At 38.0% G+C, this 19,988-nt stretch overlaps 1 protein-coding gene across 1 annotated transcript in view; it reads right to left on the bottom strand.

Moving 5' to 3' along the window:
- Positions 1-253: 253 nt before the first annotated feature.
- The window catches only part of angpt1 (angiopoietin 1), a 45,988-nt gene continuing 26,253 nt past the window's right edge, over positions 254-19,988 (bottom strand). The window contains exons 5-9 of the mRNA XM_077507775.1: positions 19,036-19,151; positions 17,969-18,070; positions 14,230-14,396; positions 7,914-8,044; positions 254-2,328 (exon numbers count right to left, since the gene is read on the bottom strand). Of these exons, the coding sequence (XP_077363901.1) occupies positions 2,165-2,328; positions 7,914-8,044; positions 14,230-14,396; positions 17,969-18,070; positions 19,036-19,151 (680 nt within the window). The 3' untranslated portion in view covers positions 254-2,164. The remainder of the gene's footprint in view (positions 2,329-7,913; positions 8,045-14,229; positions 14,397-17,968; positions 18,071-19,035; positions 19,152-19,988) is intronic.

The following is a 19,988-nucleotide window of genomic DNA, read 5'->3' as shown; positions in this document are numbered from 1 at the left end:
TATACAGTCCATTTGGGGATTTATTGCAAATATTCATAATCACATACATACATACATACATACATACATACACATACCATACATTGTAGGCAAAAAAAGTTAATGAAAAAAGTTAGCTCTAATACCATTTCAGGATGAATTTTGAAGCATGAAGGAGTTTGAGTATGTAAACTTCTAAGCACAAGTGTATCATCATAAAAAACAAAAAAACTAACAAAAAAAACAACAACAAAAAACAGTCCAAACAAGGATCTTAGTGCATCACATTTTATTTGGTAGCAACACACCACTGACCACATGTTACAAAAGATGTTTAAATAAATCAGCAAATCTACAGTTTAATGAGGTAAAAGCAGAGTTATCAGTGACACACTTATCTTGTGTTATCTTCATTTTGTTAATCCGACAGAAAAAAAAAAAAAAACTTTCCTCGGGAAAGCTGATGTATATACAAACACATTCAATGATCCAAATGTTATTCGAACAAGTCAGTGGTAGCTTTACAAGTTCCAGACACACCAAATGCGTACTTCGCTCTTCCTACATGCGCCTTCCTTGAATCCTCCAACACATTCTGTTGTCGTAAGGTAAACGTTAAGTGAATAATTTGCTGGAACAATGAATTTACGTGCCTCATGTCCGACCCAAGCAGCATTAAATGGAAAACAGACTTTCTGAATTCAGATGACGTGTCATGCAGATGTCTCCAAAAACGTTTGCTTGATCTCAGTTAGAGTTGACATTATGATGATACATGACAGGCTTGTTACATTTGCAAACATGGCAACCAGCTTAATATAAGCCCTTATAGTTTTTTCATGGTGAATGACATTCTTCATGTCTCAGTCCAAGTATCAATATGACAACAACATGACTTGAATATGCAAATGTGGATTTATTTTTTATTTTTTTTTCTCTATGGCCCAAATACTCCTTCAGAGAATCCGTGTTTGGATTAGACGAGTCATTATTTTCTCAATTGGCTGCCGGATGATCCATGCCGTTTTACCCAAGTAGATTTTGATTTTAATGCAACTTGGTGTGCTTGTGATAGCACTAACACTAAGTCTCAAATTTCAGGTCAATCAAAGCAGGTGTTTAGAACCTACGGCCCCACCGAATTTTGGCATTTTTGGCAAAAAAGGGGCGTGGCAAACTTCTTTCGAATCCTACTGGGTCATCCTTCACAAAAAAGGTCTTATTGGAAAGGTAATTCAACAAGGTTTCTAAATCTGCAATCATTTAGAAGATGAGTGCACATCACCTTTTGACCTATATTTTGACCTTGTCATTGACTTTGTTGATCATGTTACTTCCTTTTTTTTTTTTTTTCTCAAAAATGTAGTCTCTCACGTTATCTAAAACACATAAAACTTACAAAGATGCAATTTTTTTGGTTTAGCAGCAATATGGAGTCAGCCACGCCCCTTTTTGCCGAATATTTCAACATTCAGCGGGACGTCACTCCCAAACCCCTGCTTTGATTGACCTCAAATTGCAGATTTAGTGTCGTGCCATCACTCTCAATGGGTACACCAAGTTTAATGCAAATCAAAATCTTAAACCCACCCAACAATCAGCAACGTGTCACCTTTGAATATCACCATGAATAAAATAAAAACCACCTTCAACTTCATAATGAACATATAAATTCATAATACAGACATTCATGTGATGGTGGATATTTGCATACAGTTGTCATACGAGATGAATACTTAAAAACACAATAATTATACCAATGACGGCATTTTTTTCTGTGAGCAACAATTTAATACAAAACGACAAATATGTGAGTTGTGTCCTCAGAGCATAAAAGATCAGTTCTGTCCTGCAGTTTGTGAGTCCTCGCTGCTCTGCCATCCATCCTACTCATTCAGACATCGTCCTGTTCCGAACGTCCTCAATTCTTACAAATCGTTTCTTGACGCGTGTTTTGAAAAACATTCCCAGTGTGGGATAAACACTTACCGTGTCTTGAAATCATCACAAGTGTGTGAAACTGATCAGAACATAAATCATGCCTCCCTATGCTTTCTCCCCCCATGGCTATTCCTCAGTTCATTGCGGAGGGAAAGGTTACGAAGCATGGCAGGTGAAATGAGATGAGGACAAAACTGGAAGCGTCCCACCTAATGTGCTAAATAGCCATTTGCGGGTTGGGCGGCTAGGAGAATTCCAGCGGACGGATCATCATGGCCGTGGCTCGTAGTGAGTAGCTGGGGCCCTTAAAGTAGTGCCACTTGATACCATTTACCTTCCCCACGTGCTGTCCTTGCACAAAGTACATGCCGTTAAGGTTGGATGGGCCGCAAGCGTCAAACCACCAACCTGAAACCGGAACATAAAGACATTGTTTTAATCAGTCTCATGTCTTTGTGTGCTAAAGCATTTGTGATATAAATCTGGATAAGTTGTTATCGTACCAAGAATCATAATTTTTAGGGCTGGGTTTAAAAAAAAATAAAAATGATTTTACTTTTCCTTGATATCGATCCATAAAACCAGGAATCAATTATTTCTTTTTTATTTTTTTAAATTCATAAGAAATTAGAATTTTAAAGGCCAAATTCTTTTTGTATCTTTCTATTTTCTTGAAATTTACTGTTCACATGAATTTAAAAGTATTTTCTGACATTTATGAAATATCTGGCATATTGTACTTAAGACTATTCAGAATCTATTTAATTTATATGTGCAATTATTGAATTAGAATTATGAAAATAATTTCATCTCATCCTTGCCGATGTCAATGTTTGTGTAACACTAAATTTGTAATTTGATGTTTGTAGTGTTTTTATTATGTACTTGATATTTAAAAAGAACTGATGTTGTTAAATTAATCAATATCGGATTGAAGTGAAGTGAATCGAGTGAAATCGTGAAAAATCTAAATCAAATCGAACGGAAGTCTTGTGAATCAAAATCGAATCTATTGAGGAAATTAGAGTCGATACCCAGCCCTACACATTGTAATAAGAAACCACTAAATAAAATAATAAAAACAAGAAGAGGACTACAATCTATATTGTGGATTTGGTCGTTCATTCCTTTATTTTGGTAGCTTATAGCAAAATTTGCTCCATAAATGTAATTGTTTTGTTACAGAAGCGTGGAATTGCCATTGTGGAGGAAACATTTTTTGACTGGCAAATATGTAATAACGTATTTGGAAAGTACTTTTAAACATATTTGCCAATACATTCGAATGTAATTGCAGGCTAAATGCTAAAAACTTAGCTGTGTCCCATGGCATTATTGGGGGGAAAAAAAATGACGGACGGAAATCATGCACTGCACAATGAATCATAAAAAACACAAATACAATTACGTTCAAACGTATTTGCAAATACATTTAAAGGAATTTGCAAGTACTATGCATTTGCAGGTGCGTTCAAATGTGCTTGCAAATACGTTGGAACATATTTGCCAGTTTGGCGGTGCCACACTTCCGTATTGTGTCATAGATTTATCAAATAAGAATTGTACATTGCCTTGAAACTGTGAGCAGAGAAAAGAATCACAAAAAAAGAAGCTGATCAAAATTTGCTGTGTGTATACTGGACACGAATCTGTGATGTCATCATCCAGCGGCTAATGATCCAGTTGTGTATGATTTTTGGCAATGAATTAGAACAAACAGAAAATCCCATTTAACATCTCATCTTGTAAGGACGTCGGAGCCAGAGGGTCACGGTTCAAGTCTTGCTCGAATAGCAACAAGCTGTTTGAAAAGACGCTCGTGTAGTTCTTGGCAACTGCCGAGGCGCCCTTGAGCAAGGCACTCGTGATCTCGAGTTGTTCAAATAAACTTTTAGTTGGTCGTACTAATGAATGCCTTCATTAAACACGGATTCTATTCCGTGTTTTCACAGAAACAATAATGTTGTTGTTGGTGTTTCTAGGCTCCGAGACGTCGTTAAAATGTTTTTTGTTTTTTTTTGGAAACACTGATACTGACCAAGGGCATGAGTCTCCCCTTGGCGATGCTTGTGTTGCCGCTGGGGTCATTCGCAGGCCGGTACCTGTTGCTGAATGTTTTTTTTGGTACCTCTCTCTATTTAAAGCACAAGTATGTGCACACTGCCTGGTGCTGGCATGGGAAACTTTTATTCCACTCTCAAGGCGACATCATCTTCATAGTACATAAGCGAAAGAGATTGTAAGAATCCAATATATTAGAGAACGAAATACTAGGGATGTAATGATAAGCGCAATATCGTGATATTAAAACTGCCACAATATCATCGTCGTCATGTGCACGATATTTAAATGCAACACACCTGTTAAAAAAAAACAAAAAACGTCAGGTTGATTTACATTTGTGCAGTTCTAGCAGCCTCTGGTGCCTAGTTGTTTTTTAGTGCAATTTAATTTTCATTAGGGATATTTTGGCCTTTTATGTTTTAAAATCTACACTAATTTTCAGATGAATGTAATATGCCTGTGAAGCAAGTCAATATGTGGAAATCTACGTGTGCATGCATTAACAACATAACATAGCATAATAACATAAAAAAATGATAATAATAACATAACATTGATGTTATGTACAAAAGCACAATATTGTGCTTTTTTTTTAGTGAGCTCTTTTTTTTTCTTTTTTTTTACAATATTGTGACCTTTTTTAAATATCGCCAACCTTCACACAATATCGTGATAATTAACATATTGTGAGCTTCATATCGTATCGTGACGTTTGGATATCGTTACATCCCTACTAAATACATGAAACTATTTAATATCAGCAATGCAATGTTGACATCTTCTATCCGTGGCTTGTGAACTCTCGCTTGCCGATATAGAACATATGCAAGGCATGGCATGCGTCACACGCTCCCCCTTTCTATGTCAAACCTGAACGCCGCTTTGGCCTGTGACATTTCACCGGGCTTGTCAGCCATCACTGGGAATGTGCCGCCCTTGTTGCTAGTACTCATCGCGGTTGATGCCAAGTTCACGTCTTCAGCATGAGCACGTACGCAACAGCATGAAAAGTGTGAGATAACTAGCTGACAAAACTGCGTATAATTTTATAGAGCTGTGAACACGTTCGCTTGCCAATATCCATGTCATGTTTCGTGAGAAATTAATGAAAATGTCCGGAAATAAGAGTCAGTAAAATGTTATATGGGTAGATGAGCTCATTTCTCAAACGAGTTCATATCAAAACAATGTGGGTGTTTGTAAGTCTGACAATTATTGCTGAGGAAGACAAAAATTTTCAGTGGAGTGAGAAGGCATGCTTGCTTGGCTGGTGACTTATTTTATGAGTCATGGATTGTCATCATATTTCATTGGAATATAGTGCAACAAGTTGTACAAGTTAGAATTTCAACCAACATTTTTTTTTGTATTTTGAAATTGAACTGAGGTCATGTAAAATTAGACTAAGTGCAATTTCTGGAGAAATTGCGTGGGAATGCTGAAAGATGAATGCTAAGCTGAATGCTTATGAAGGAAATTGAAGGATAAATTTCAGCATTCCCACAATTAAAGTGTCTTTTGAGTTTTTATATTGACACCTTCTTAAAGTAATCGCCAAAGTCATTTTTTTCAGATTTTTCAGGATATACAAAACATTTAACCTTTTGCATCATGAGGAGATGATTTAGGCAAAGAAAGAAGAAAAAAATGACTTTTATTCAAAAAGACAATTATTTTAAGAGGGTGACTGTCTAACATTTTATTAATTTATTTATCCATCCATCCATTTTCTTGACCGCTTATTCCTCACAAGGGTTGCGGGGGGTGCTGGAGCCTATCTCAGCTGGCCCTGGGCAGTAAGCGGGGTACACCCTGGACCAGTTGCAAGCCAATCGCAGTTATTTATTTATTTATTTATGTATTTATTTATTTATGTCAAATAAGTACTAGGCTGAAGAAGGGGTATTAATAAAGTAATGTAATAAGAGAGGAAAATGCATCAAAATTTAATTAACCAGCCAAACACTTTTGCAGATCCGGCACCCTGCGCCGCTGTGGGAGTGGCCACAACCAACTTCAATGATGGTCAATTAAAGTTCTGCCATTCATTCACTTGAACTATTGTAAAGACTATGTGATATATATATATATATATATATATATATATATATATATATATATATATATATATATATATATATATATATATATACCGTATTCCCTCATTTATGGAACAGAATGGCATTTTACTGTATTTTTTTTCTCAATTACATCATCTAATATCAGATCCGTTTTTATGCTAGCAGGACATAAATTAAGTAACGAGCGCACAGCTGGATTTGGACCGGTCCTGAGTACGGTAACCTTGGACCGTGGCAAAAAGCAAAGAATCACTCAGCATTAGGGTGTTGTCCCATCAGTAAATGACAGCTCTTTTTATAGTAATATATTCACAATGAAATGTGGCAATCCCAATGGGAACGCTTTTTGAAATGCTTGATTAGTTGTCAGAAAGCAGCAAAAGAGCAGCGAGGGTCACTGGGCTCCACTTTCAAGGCAAGAGAAGCCGTGTCATTTTTAATCACGCAAACATCTGGTGCAGTGCCCGAGCATTTTTTTTATTGTGCTCGTTTTCCAACCACAGTGCAACTGGGAGGGGATGTAGAATGTGGCTTAATAGGTGTGGAAAGATATTTCAGTATATTTGCAACATAAGCCCATTGTATGTATTACAGGAGGAAGTTCAGTTCGGTCAGACGTGAACTAATAGGGTATGAACATTGTGGCAGGCTTGTGAAGCCAAATATGGATTCATTGAAGTACATATGTAAGAGCATTGATTTTCTTTCTCTTTTTTGTTGTTGTAGTTTTCCAGGATGAATGTGCCGTGTACAGTTAAACGTAACATTTTGAACATATTTAAATATGTTTAAAGGTACTTGCAAATATGTTTAATACATTCCACCGTACTTGAAAATACGTTTGAACGTATTAGCTAGTCAAAAATGTTTACTCCAAATTGGCAGTTCCACGCTTTCATAAATAAACAATATTTACTTTCTTAATTTGTTCTTTAATGTAGGTCATATGCTAAAAAAAAGAATATTAAAACAAAAAAAAACTTGTGCAGGGCAAAATAAAAATAAGATTTCTTAAAAAAAAAGTTTCTAGCATTTAGCCGACATGTCTATTCAAATATTTGCATTTAAATGTATTTTCAGGTACGTTCGAACGAACTTGCATATTTACGTTTGAAAGTATTTAAATACTTTGTAACATATTTACAAATACGTATTAGCAAATACTTACGAACGTATTTGCCAGTCAATATTTTTATGAATTAATTTATTTATTATTTGTTAATTTTTAACTTAAGCATGTGGATGTCAATACCCTGTGGCATTATTGGAAAAAATGCCGGACGGAAATAATGTACCTCAAACATAATGATACATCATAAAAAATATGACTAAAAAATGTTTATGTATTTAATTTATAAATATATTGTTATAATGTAGGCCAAATGCTAAAAAAAAAGTGGGTTTCTTTTTTTGTATTTTTGTATTTTTTATTTTGTCGCAAATCAGCACACTGTCATTTTATGAAAAAAAAAATGTTATTAGCAAGTACCGTACGTTCAACCGTGTATGCACATACGTTCAAATAAATTTGCCAGTCAAAAATATTTACCCTACATTGGTAGTTCCACACTTTTTTTGCATATTTTCCTATTAACAGTTGAAAGTAAAATAAATAAATAAATAAATAAATAAAAAATAAAGAATTTGTTGTATTTCCACTGTAGTTGTGGTATATTTTTTTTGCATTCTCTGCTTGTCTTTTTGTCCCTGTGGACATCAAGTTTGTAATAATTTAAGATTCCGCAAATTGCTGCTGCAGGTGAACCCCAAAAATGATTTAATTTAATCAGATTAAAGCGACGTATTTTGCCAAAATTTCAAGTGTTAGCATTTGGAACTTGCACTCACCTCCAGTGAACATGAGGGCGCACTTGCACATGCAGTTGTCATTGTCCATGTCCTTGGTGCTGAAGTCCGCTCCGTGGATCACGAGACTGCTCTGTCTGCCTGCCGTCCCGCTGTGGCTTTTCAGGAACAGCCTGAAAGGCATCAAGGCAGGAGGGAGGCCCGGCCATGAAAATAGGGTGAGGAAGAGGGAAGAGGAGTGTGAGTGACGGAAGACACAACATGCTGCAGGAGATGTCTCCTGAGAGAGATTTTTGTTGTTGTTGTTGTGAATGGGCTTATATAGAGCACCTGGAACAACATTCGAACCATTGACTGGATGTAAAATGACAACTAGAAAGGAACTGCAAGCAGATGTTAAATTTAATTAAGAAGAAAATGCCGATTTATGGTGTGTTAATCAAATCTTATCCTATTTTTTGCTCCTGGAATTAATGCAATGCTCCATTCTGCGGGCCGTACCCCTCACCACATAGACAAGGAATGGGTTTGACGACAGTTGATGCACCCTGCTAAATGCAGCGTGAAAAGGGCTTAAAGGCCCAGTCTGCCGGTTTGACTCTGGAAAAGGCACTTTTTAAATACAGGATTTAAACAAACCAACTACTTCTCAATTTACAGATCAGGGCTTGTCTTCATTTCTGGTGGTGATTTTGTCCTAAACCCCCACATCCCCAGCCTGTATTTTGCCATTTTGTGTTTGTTTTGTAAACAGCGGGATGTGTCTGTGGAAAGTGTTTGCACCCCTCCAGCCAATCGCAGAGCAGGGGGTGGCGCGCCGCAAACGGGGCCGGGCGAATTTGCCGGCTGCGTGACATCACTCCCGTGGCAATTTGAAAGCACGCACGGATTATTATTTTTTTCACTCACTCACTCACTCACTTACTCACTCACTCACTCACTCACTCACTCACTCACTCACTCACTCACTCACTCACTCACTCACTCACTCACTCACAGAAGCTTACATGTGTGAATGAGTGAGTGAAAAAAAAAATAATAATACGTGCGTGCTTTCAAATTGCCGCGGGAGTGACATCAAGGCAGCCGGCAAATTCGCCCGCCCCCGTTTGCGACGCACCCCCCCCCCCCGCTCTGCGATTGACTGGAGCAGTGTAAACACTGACTTTCAACAGAAACGTCCCGCTGTTTACAAAACAAACACAAAATGGCAAAATACAGGCTGTGGGTGGGGGTGGGGGGTTAGGACAAAATCACCACCAGAAATGAAGACAAGCCCTGATCTGTAAATTGAGAAGTAGTTTGTTTGTTTAAATCCTGTATTTAAAAAGTGCCTTTTCCAGACTGATCACCACGGTGCAATTTATAGTAGTATTTGTAGTAGGTTGAATACCTCAGAAAGCCTGGTAGACTCCCTTTAGCAAAAAAAAAAAAAAAAAAAAAGTCATTTAGCTTCCTTATTTATACAGCTGTAAAAACATTAGAAAAAAAAACCGAACTGTTGGCCATAGAAGCAATTTATATAGAGATCCAATATAAGGATGCAGATCTTTTATATTCAAAGTTATTCACCAATAGGGTGAGCCGGTAGTTAGGTGCATACCAAGTAATAATGTTTTGTTTCTGGCCAGTATTCCCCCCCCCAAAAAAATAGCATGCAAATAGTATGCAGGCTTCCAAACAATGCAGTCTAGCAGTTTTCGAAATTGTATTCCAGGAGACGGCATACCAACTTGTGAGTAGAATGTCCAGTGAGTCCTAATTCCAAGTAACAAAACATGTTGTGTCAAGGATAAGGTCTGCTACTTCTCTGATAAAGACCAGACTCGCACTTTTAACTCTTTGCTCTCCATTTTTGCAAAGCCATCGCGATCTCCGTTGTGCTCACAAATTGCCAAGACGCGTCAGCAAGAGGGATTTTCAGCATGACACTTTGACAGGCAGCTTTAAATAGTACGCGTCTGTGTTTACTGGGTTTTCGGCATATTTGCCAGATCAACAACTATGAAGTGAACAGAGACATCTGCTATCTGCTATGCTTTCTGTCAGGGTCTGTTCTGAACACAATTTGTAAGTAGGATCCTCACAAATTGAGCCAAGTCGTAAACTTCAAGTGATAAAGACGGGGAACAATATAGAAGACACCGGGGAACAACAAAGTATTAGCAATAGAGTCCTAGGCTGTAAATCCCTGTCTGGAATGGATAAACAAAGAAATAACAAGGTGGACAGTTGGTTTACAACCTCAGATTTGGTCTCGGTTCACTTAGCGTTTACAATGGCATTATCACCACTGGGTCAAAATTGCAGTTCAAGACGTTTGTTTCTTGGTTCACCGCTTGAAACATTTGGCCATTTTTTGGGCACAATTCACTCAAAAAACAAACTACACTTTTAGAAAATCACACTCTTGTGCCAAATTATCATCCGGCCTGTAATCAAGAGAAGACTTGCTCCTATCAGATGGTATCATTAAAAAAAAGAATAATAATTGGTTCTGGCCATTTCATCGTAAGGCATCCATAATGTCTTTGAAGAAGTTTTGACGTAATCTGATATTCGTATTTACCAAGTGTCAACCAAGTATTTTCACCAGGAGATTAAGTGTTATCAAAGCTCTACACCCCAGTCAACAAAAAGAAAATAACTGCAGCGTGGTTGGAGGAGGCATCGGATGTCTGCGATTTGTTTGTCTGACACCATTTCCAAGTGAAACTAGGTCACGGTGATTGACATCACGCTGCGTTATAAAACCATAATCATCCAACTGAGCTGAATCACTAACACTAACTGAATAAGAAATACTGTATAGCATCGGTGAAACAAGTTTATGCATACCAATTTTCTTTCAAGTTCGAAAATATTAGAACCTAATGTTTTCTTCAGTAGAAGTGCACTGTAGGTCTTAAGCAGGTCTTGGAGTTGTTTCTCCAAACACAAAAAAAAAAACAAACGTGTTGGATTACACCAGAGCAGGATTGACATGGGGCCCCAGACCTACTAACATGAGGTCCATTACTATGAACAGAGTTTATTGCTGTCACACAGCAACCTTCGGAAGACGAGTCCAAACAACACCCTGCGCAAAGTTCATATGAAACTTCCGAAATTTGGTTGAAACACACATTAAAGTGCAATAAATCTTTTTTTTTTTTTGTCACAACTTTAAAATACATGACTTTTCTATCCATACTTTAGAAAGACAATATATTTATAAAAACAGTCAAACATTTCCAGGAGTCGCAGTCAACCAATAATGTCCAACATTTTAACCAGTGATAGGCAATATCGACGGAAGGTCTGTTTGTGCTGTTCAACAAGCAAATCACTTATTGAGAATTTCCTCTGAGCAACAGATAAAATCTTATAACGCAATATGAATCAGTAACGTATAACAATGGTCCCTTGCTACTTATTGCGGATTCACTCTATCACAGATTTTTATTTGGGCTCATAACTCATACATTGTGGGTTTTATCTTGGGTTGTACTTCGATATTTTGCGGGTTTTCAGAGATTATATTATTGACCCTCCTAATTTCAATAGTGAGTACCCAAAAAACAATTTATTTATGCTGCAATTTTTGTCCTTTTTTGTATTATTTGAGTAAATGAAAACAGCTCCTACTTTCATTCAACACAATCATTACATTTTTCAATAAAATATAGAATATTTGATAAATTAAGAAAGGCGTACCATGTTACCATGTTACCAAGTTACTTGTTTTTTTGTAAATATATTTTTCTTCAATTAATTTTTCTTTGCAAGTCATCACTTATTATTTAGTTATTTTTAGAACAGAACAATGTTACTCATAAACGCTGGCAACTACACAGTAAGGCCAATGCATGCACGTGCACCCACAGGAAAAGTAGAAAAACAAGTTAATTGAAAGCGAATTAACTTCAAAGAGGACGCTCGTTTAAGCAACTCCACAAGAAAAGAAAAGAATGACTTCTACTTTGCGGAAATTTACCTATTGTGGGCGGGCACTGAACGTATCATTTGCTAAAAGTGAGGGAACACTGTATTGTGAATTTTTTTTTTACTTGACTTCCCCCTCAATGAACCAGAAAGGCAGGATGTGGCAAATCGAACAAAATAAAAACAGGATAGATAGTTAAACACAATTATGTTGAAGGGAAATCAAAAAGTATAAAAGTAATGGTAAGTACGTGCAGTGAGAACACAACCTCCTCTTGGCAGGTAATATCAAGCATGTTTTCTTGGGTTTGCTTGGTTATTGTTGGACTGTTCCTATTTCTCTTTGTTCTGTATCTCTGTCTGCATTTGACTGTTCCTCGTAAGGACCTTATCAGTTTGCATCAATTATCTGACTCTTGTTGACGCAGCATAGCTGTTCGTACCGAAACGGTACCAAAAATAATCTTCACCTCTGGATTGCACACTGCAATCCCCTTCAATCAATGGCAATAAGCACAGTAGTGAGTTATGACATTCAAACACACAGAGGTCCCAGTACGCACAATGTGGCAGCACCTTCTGGTTTCTGTTGGCCAATGTTTTAGAAAAGCAATGAGCAAATGTTCTACTAAAACTTTTTCTTAGGAACAAACATATTTATAGAAACGAGCATGAGGCTTCGTCTCAAAGATGCTGAACTAGTCGGAGAAGGGGCAAATACATTTATGAAAACTTAAGCAAATCTACAGGTTCTCAGGGATGCTTTTCAGGACGTGAGAAATGTTGTTTTATGGAAAAGCAAGTGATGGTTAGGAAGCAAAATAGTTTCAACAAGATCATTACTGAGTACAGTTAAAACTAAGGGGAAAAAAAGCAGATTAATAGTCGTTATTAATAATCTTTGTCCCCAAGAGTCAACCCTGAAGACTGAAGTCATACAAGGCGAACTGTCCTCCCAATACGTTTCTCCAAATTAACTATGACAACAAGTCAAATGACCCGATGCTATCGGGAGACACAGAGCAATATTTCTCTCTTGGAAAGTACGAAAGAGTTGAGGTTAAGGTCTCTATATGTCACAGAATCTCGAAGATTTTCCAATGTTCACAACAAAAGGGACTTGCTGTCTGACAGACCGAGCATCACTTTAAAAACCTGAGAAGTGAAGATGTCAGAACTTTTCGTTGAGGCCAGGGATTTCTTGGAACGTTTGGATTTTTGCAGCAATTTTCCATATTCGAGAATCCGAAGCATCTGCCCGGGTTTGTGGTCTGTTATCACTAACCCCCCAAAGAATAAACAGAAACACGGACTCAACCCCTACGCCATCAAATATGTCTGTCAAAGGACATTTACACAGACAACAAAGAAATACATTTTAGTTGGATTGAATCCGCGTTCATAAAGACCTCTCCGCGGGATTGCATAACAGGATCAACACGATTGAATTGATTGGAAATGTTCCTGTCCCTTGAAAAGCTTAAATCTTATGATCACTTCACTTCCTCTGTCAATTCAAGTATTTCAATCTTTGTTTTTAAATATGTTTCGTGTCTCATTTCACTATAGATTACTTGGTTACACAATAACGCCAGCGCGCCCGTCTATTTATTTTTGATGAAGACTGAAAACATTTGAGACATTTGAGTTGTCAAAATATTTCACATTTCGGTTTTCATTTCCAGGTATTTACATTTGGATCTGAAACATAGGTTACATTTTTTCAATATGAAGAACACATACGGTCTTGTGACTTACCCAAGTACGGTCTGGATTCTTTCTCAAGACATGAGTATTTTTGCAAATTGGAACAGCTACTTCCCAACCAACTCTGACTTATTTCCATGATAGTAGCACAGAATAGATCTTGGGATATTTTACGAGCAAAACAAATATCCTAGCGATGCATTCTTAGTTGAAGCTAGCTGACAAGATGCGGGTATTTTGTGCATTCGTAATTCATTCGCACGGCAAATATAATGTAAATTGCCTCACTGTTGTAACGTTTCGGGAGGGACGCATACTGCATAACTGAGTATGCATCTATTTGAATCATCTTGAATTGAGTACTAAAAGTTTAAAGGCAGGTCAGTTTGAGAAAACACCATGTAACTGAGTGCCTGTGATGTCAGACAGGCATCTACAGTTTAAAGCACTTAAAGTCTTGTTCCTCATCCAAAAAGTGCGATTTCCATAGCCAGGCTCTTACAACATAATAATCTGGATAGTATGTGATGAAATATTTTTGTTATGTTAAGAAGTGTTTGGATACAGGAATGTTGAAGTTTTTTTTTTCGCAGGGCTCATCCATTTTGCCACATAGTGAAGCGCTCCGTTGTTAAATTCACAGCAAATGTTGGATTTGAGAGAGGTGCAGGTGAAATGCTGTCCAAAAGCACACAAAGGGTCATCTTTGTAGTTACGTGATCGCTACCTGTAGTTCTGTTTCTCGCTGCCAATTTGAAAGCGATCATAGAGTGAGAAGGCTTGGTGTCCGTCCCAGTCTGTCAGTTCAACCCGGAGGATGTACTGCCTTTGGCTGGTCAACTGGTAAACATATTCGTTCCCCAACCAGTGCTCTGCAGACGTGCTTCCAAAACCCTGAAATCAAAAGGTATTGTTGGTTATTAAAAGTATGAAAGTTTATTAAAGTTATTATCGTCAAAATCTCCTTTACGTGCACAAGTGTCTCAATTCAACATCTGATCATCCATGTAGTGAATTAAATGAGACCAAAGTACGTAAATTCTAGGTTTTGTGTTTTTTTTAAACTATAAAATCTACAACGCAATCACCAACATTGCAGGGAAACCAGGGAACCAACAACAGTGTCCTCGTGCACATGCTCTGTGGCATTATGGAAATGACGAATAAATATTTACTACCTTAAGTTTTGAACATATTGATAAAAAGCAGGCCAAATGCAAAAGTAGCATTTTTTTAACTTGCACATGTGCAAGTCAGTACACTGGGATTATTTGAACAAATACTAAATTATTAGCATATAGCCTATAAGTATGTTTGTACGTATTTGCAAATACATTACCTGACTACATTTACAAGTACTTTTGAACGTATTTGCACGTACGTTCGAAAGTACTTGCAAATACATTTAAAGCCAGTGAATGCAGAAAATTTAATTTAGAATCGCAACTGCCACCTGTGGCTGAAAAATGAAACTGCACACTCCCTTCTTCATGTACACAATGCGCACGTGATGCCACATCTGCAGACAGAAGGCAGGAAAAAAAAAAAAAAATATCGGCCTGAGGCTTGTAGGAGTACCCATTGTGAACAGCTAAGGTGTCAATCCACTAATTAGACGATGTTTCAGTCAATTAAAAAGGCCGTTGAAAAGACATTTTGAGGAAAATTGCTACATACAGCAGCTTTAAACTTATATTCAAGTGCCTTCAAAATGTATTTGCAATATGTTCAAACGTACATACAAATACATTCAAACATACTTGTCAAAAATGTTTACTACACATTTGCAGTTCCACGCATCTACAGTATGATCATTGACTGATTCTATGGCCACATAAAACCTTGGCTTAAAACAAAACTCTCTCTCTCTCTCTCTCTCTCTCTCTCTCTATTTATATATGTGGATGTGTATATATATATATATATTTATATATTAAATATCCACTTTTATAATAAATATACCGTATATATAAATATACCGTAGATACCTACCAAAAAAGTGCAAAGCTGGCTGTGCATTAATTTGCATTTTTCCTATATACTTTTCCTAAATATCGTTCATACTGTCTGCCTGAGACGCTCTTCGCTAGATGAAGGCAAAGTGCTTTGGACAGCTGTGGACTGCAGAGACTAATAGCCAGAAGTGGGCTGACATTACAACTCTGATGAAAGTGATCCAATTGGAAAAGGGTTGATGATGATGCTTGTGGTGGAGGCAAAGTCTGTGTTTGTGCTTAGCGTGTGTGGTGACGAGGAATGGGAAGGAGGGAAAGTAAATATGGCGCATTCTTGGGGGCTTAGGCATGTCCTGCAGAGTGGGTGGAAAGGCAAGTGAGCGGGCCCCTTTTTATAGCTTCTTCTTTTTATACAACATATTTCACTCAGTGGATATCAGCTTTGTCTCCTGTTGTGATTCAGAGTCCATTTCAATACCGGTCTGGAGAGAAAATGTAAGTGTTGCATTTTTGCATACCGGAAAATCCCGTGTATAACACACACCGGTGTATAATACGCCCACCCAAACTCACCCTTAAAAAGCTTCTTTTTTTTTCCACTCTGTACTTGGCAATATTCATGCACATTAAAGTCTAAATTGAATGTAACCATAATCAAATTGTCAGTACCTTCCTATTTAGCCTGCTATCTTACTATGTGAAAAACACTTTGGGAACGGTAATTAAAACAAAAATAGCTAAGGCCTTGCATAGATCATCTCTTCTAATAACAGCCCCTGGATCACATTGAATACAAAAGTAATACTACAACTTAACTTCCTGGGCCAACAAACAGAATGACAACTACTGGCCACAACACCTTGACGGAAAGAACGACAAATCCTTTGAGTGCATTAAACTCATGCACAAGCCTATGAAGACCAAGAATGTGAAAACTAATAACACTATAAAACACCATCAGTCACCTCCAAACTGCTGAAGGAGAGTGCGATAAAACGTTGCTGCCGCGTTGCACAATGTACTGTGAATGTCAACCGAAGGTTCACGGTACCCCTCATGTAACGTAATGCACGCTTTGTGCACCTGTTCAGCGCTCTAAGCTTTCCATGTCGAGTCTCATAGGACGGGCCTTTAGGTCACACATGACGTTTTTACTCCCAATTTTTCCATTTTACTTTTTTAAGAAAACAAACAGAAATCCATTTAAAGTCAAACAATTCAGGAGTCTTAAATTTTCGTGGGGAAAGCTACAGGAGACAGTCACTATAACTAGTTGCCATGGATGTCTGACGTCAATACTTCAAACTAAAACTCATCTTTCAATATTGTTTTGTGCTATATATATATATAGCTATATATATATATATATATATATATATATATATATATATATATATTTATTTTTTTTTACATTTATTTATTAGTGCTTCTTACCTGACTAAATGAAACTAACAGGCCGTACTGTGTTATCATTTGTCATTAAATTTAAAATATTTTAAACTAATAGGTCTTTCAATTAAGGTGATAAGATTTTCAAAAAATAATAACCCAATACTGCAATTTATCTGTAAATCAAATGTACAATAAATTTCCGCCTGGAGCTATTTAGTATAACAAATTTAAATGCAAGTTAATATGGCGACCAGTGGTTGTGTTATCGCGTTAGCTAATGCCAAATGCTATCCTTTGTTGACAGTTCAACACTGCTAAACAAGCACCATTACCTCGTGCAAGATATTTTTTTTTTCTCAACCCCAGATGTTAATAGCATTACCGAACAATATATTTCATTTTTTGTTGCTTTTAACAGCAGCCTGAGTAATATGATCTAGCATGGTAATGCTCTCGCATGTACCATCAAAAAACGTCATTGAGCTCGTACTCATACTGACAAGTAAATTATACATCAGTAAAAAGGACTGAAGGGGAAATTAAACTAGAGACAGAAAGCAGATTATCAGGCAAAGTAAAAACATATAGTCCATCTGATAATAAACTGACAACTATCGAAACGTATATAGTCGTGACTTATACAGTAAAGTCTCCAGTTTGACTGCCAGCAATAATAAATGCAATTCAGCTCAACGCTGCCATTCCAAATATGCGTCGATATTTCCGTGATGACAAACATATGACGTTCTTTGCAAGCACCAAGCGCAGTACAACAAGAGGCGGGAAAAAAAAAAAAGTGTTGTTGTCATATTTACACACAATAATTTCCTGTTTGAGAAGGGGAAGGATAACATCTTGGCGGGTCGAAGACACCCTAGACAATGTTTCTAATACAAAAAAAGAGGCTAAAGTTGAGGAGGAATAACATCTGGCTGAAGTGTTCCAAATGGATCAGTGGACCCTTTTTCCACATGTTCAACCCGCCAAAAACCTGATTGTTAAAGTATGGTTGCAAAAGGATGTTGTGCTCATAACGTAGTTTGACAATGTGCAAAAGGACCACCAATACGATCTCTTGTGTATTACTCATAGATGATGCGGGTATTTGTCTTGTCTCACCATTTTGTATTCCTTCCACGTCCTCTGGAAATCCACGCTGCCGTCTTCTCTGCGCTGGATGATCGTCCATCCACCGCCAGCTGTTTCCATGTTGCAATACACCTATAAATAATAATAATAATAAAAATAAAGAATAGACTTTGACAAAGCAATGCTGATAGCACCCAGTGGGCTGCCATTTTTTGAATTTATTAGATTTAATGCTATGTAACTGGAACGTGAGATGAATTGAATATTTGATGTGATTCTCTGCGGCATTCAGGAACAATGACGGGTCAGTTATTTGGGGTCATGTTTGGGAACTTGGTGTATCTACGCCCCACTCAAAACTAATCAGCGTCTTCTTATCCTTTACCAACTCCCTTGAGGTGTTCCTCATCAGAGGGACCAGATCAAAGTGGAGGTCCGGGATGGACACATACCAGGAGACACCTGGGTGTAATATGGCCCTTAACCTTGGACCTCAGTGTGCGTAAGCTGATAATGCAGGGCTGTGGGTCTATCTGCGGGGTTGCTTATTGTTTTGAGTTGGAGACACCAGTGTGGAGTAGGGAAGTTCTCACATCAGCCACCCCACACAGCTGAACATACATGAGCGCTGGCTGAGTCTAATTAAGGAAGCACCCCTGACACGATCATTTCCAGGAGGCTGTCTCACATCCATCTCGCCGATGCACACAAAAACAGCCGGGATGATTCCAGCGGTGGCGCTTGACGGATACGATCCACTCGCACCTACCTCAAACCTCTTCATTTATCAACTTATCACCTTCATCAATCAGTTGCTGGAGAGCAGTAAGAACACGCAACCCCGGCGTCCCCGTCATGTCCGGCCCCGCGTCTGGCGTCACACCTCGCCCCTCGCCAAATTCCTCCATTTTCAAAGCTGCCAAGAGTATTCACAGCTTGGACTCATCATTGTGGCAGATGTCCCACGGTGGCTCAGTGACTTTAGCCCGTTTGCAAAGAGTAACTTTGATCCAAGTGCTTTACTTTAAACCAACAATGGAAGTGTTCACACCAAGTGAGGATTTCACGATAGTGGGAGGGATTTTGGATCGTCTCACCCTTTTGTTCTCTTGCAAGTTGATCTGGATGTTGTAAACGCCGTTCTTGTGGAAGCCAGCTTGGTAAAGATCGGCACAATCGCGGAACTTCTTTTCTTCATCCGGTACTTTTGGGACTGTGGGTGCAAAAATAAAAATGATCAGTTCGGCAATCACAACAGAAGACTGAGTTGCAGCCTTGTCAAGAAGATATTTATTTATTGCAGATATACTACTGAGACGTTAAGGGATTTAAGTTTAGTACTGTATCTTGAATGATATTTTTGCAGACCGAATCATGGCCAGCAAACCTGTCTTAGCCTTGTTAACATCTGATATTTTTGGATGCTTTTCAAAAAATGATACGGTTCCTTTTGTTCCTCGAAGATACACTGCTTGGCCCAGAAGTTTTCCTTCGAACCAGCATCTAATCATGCTGCATTTCCTCCCAATATGCTTGCCACAAACAGAAGTTTGGGTCAGTTTGCACAGGTGGGCATTCCATCAATATTGACGGACGGTCCATCAATCACGGAATAACGTTGGCAATCCGTCAACGACGGGCGTCCCATTTTGCTGAGAATCGACGATGACGGATTGAAGACTACAACACAGTTCAGCTTCAAATATTGACAACTGACGACGACGGAGGGGTGTCCCGACTGTTGACAATTGCCGAATGATAGATGATCAAAATTCATTGACCTATATCAGTTTGTCAAATCTCTAGCTGAAAAAAATGGAAGCCTTTGGATCAAGAGCTGTCGTCTTTACAGGATGTGGTCCCTGCTGGAATTGCAGCTGTTTAGGTCTTCAAAACCGACAGAAGTCACAATTAACAAACGTTCTATTAAGGTATTCTCCCTGCTGTACCTTTAGCTCTCACCGTTGCACTAGCCTCGTGATCTACTGGTCCTCCTTAGCAAATCCAGTCATCTGCAGTACTTTTGTTGTCTACCCTAGGTTTGTTACTT

Source organism: Festucalex cinctus, chromosome 19, assembly GCF_051991245.1.
Source record: "Festucalex cinctus isolate MCC-2025b chromosome 19, RoL_Fcin_1.0, whole genome shotgun sequence".
NCBI lineage: Eukaryota > Metazoa > Chordata > Actinopteri > Syngnathiformes > Syngnathidae > Festucalex > Festucalex cinctus.
Note: the sequence above shows the minus strand (reverse complement) of the source record. Positions and strands in the feature narration are given on the sequence as shown.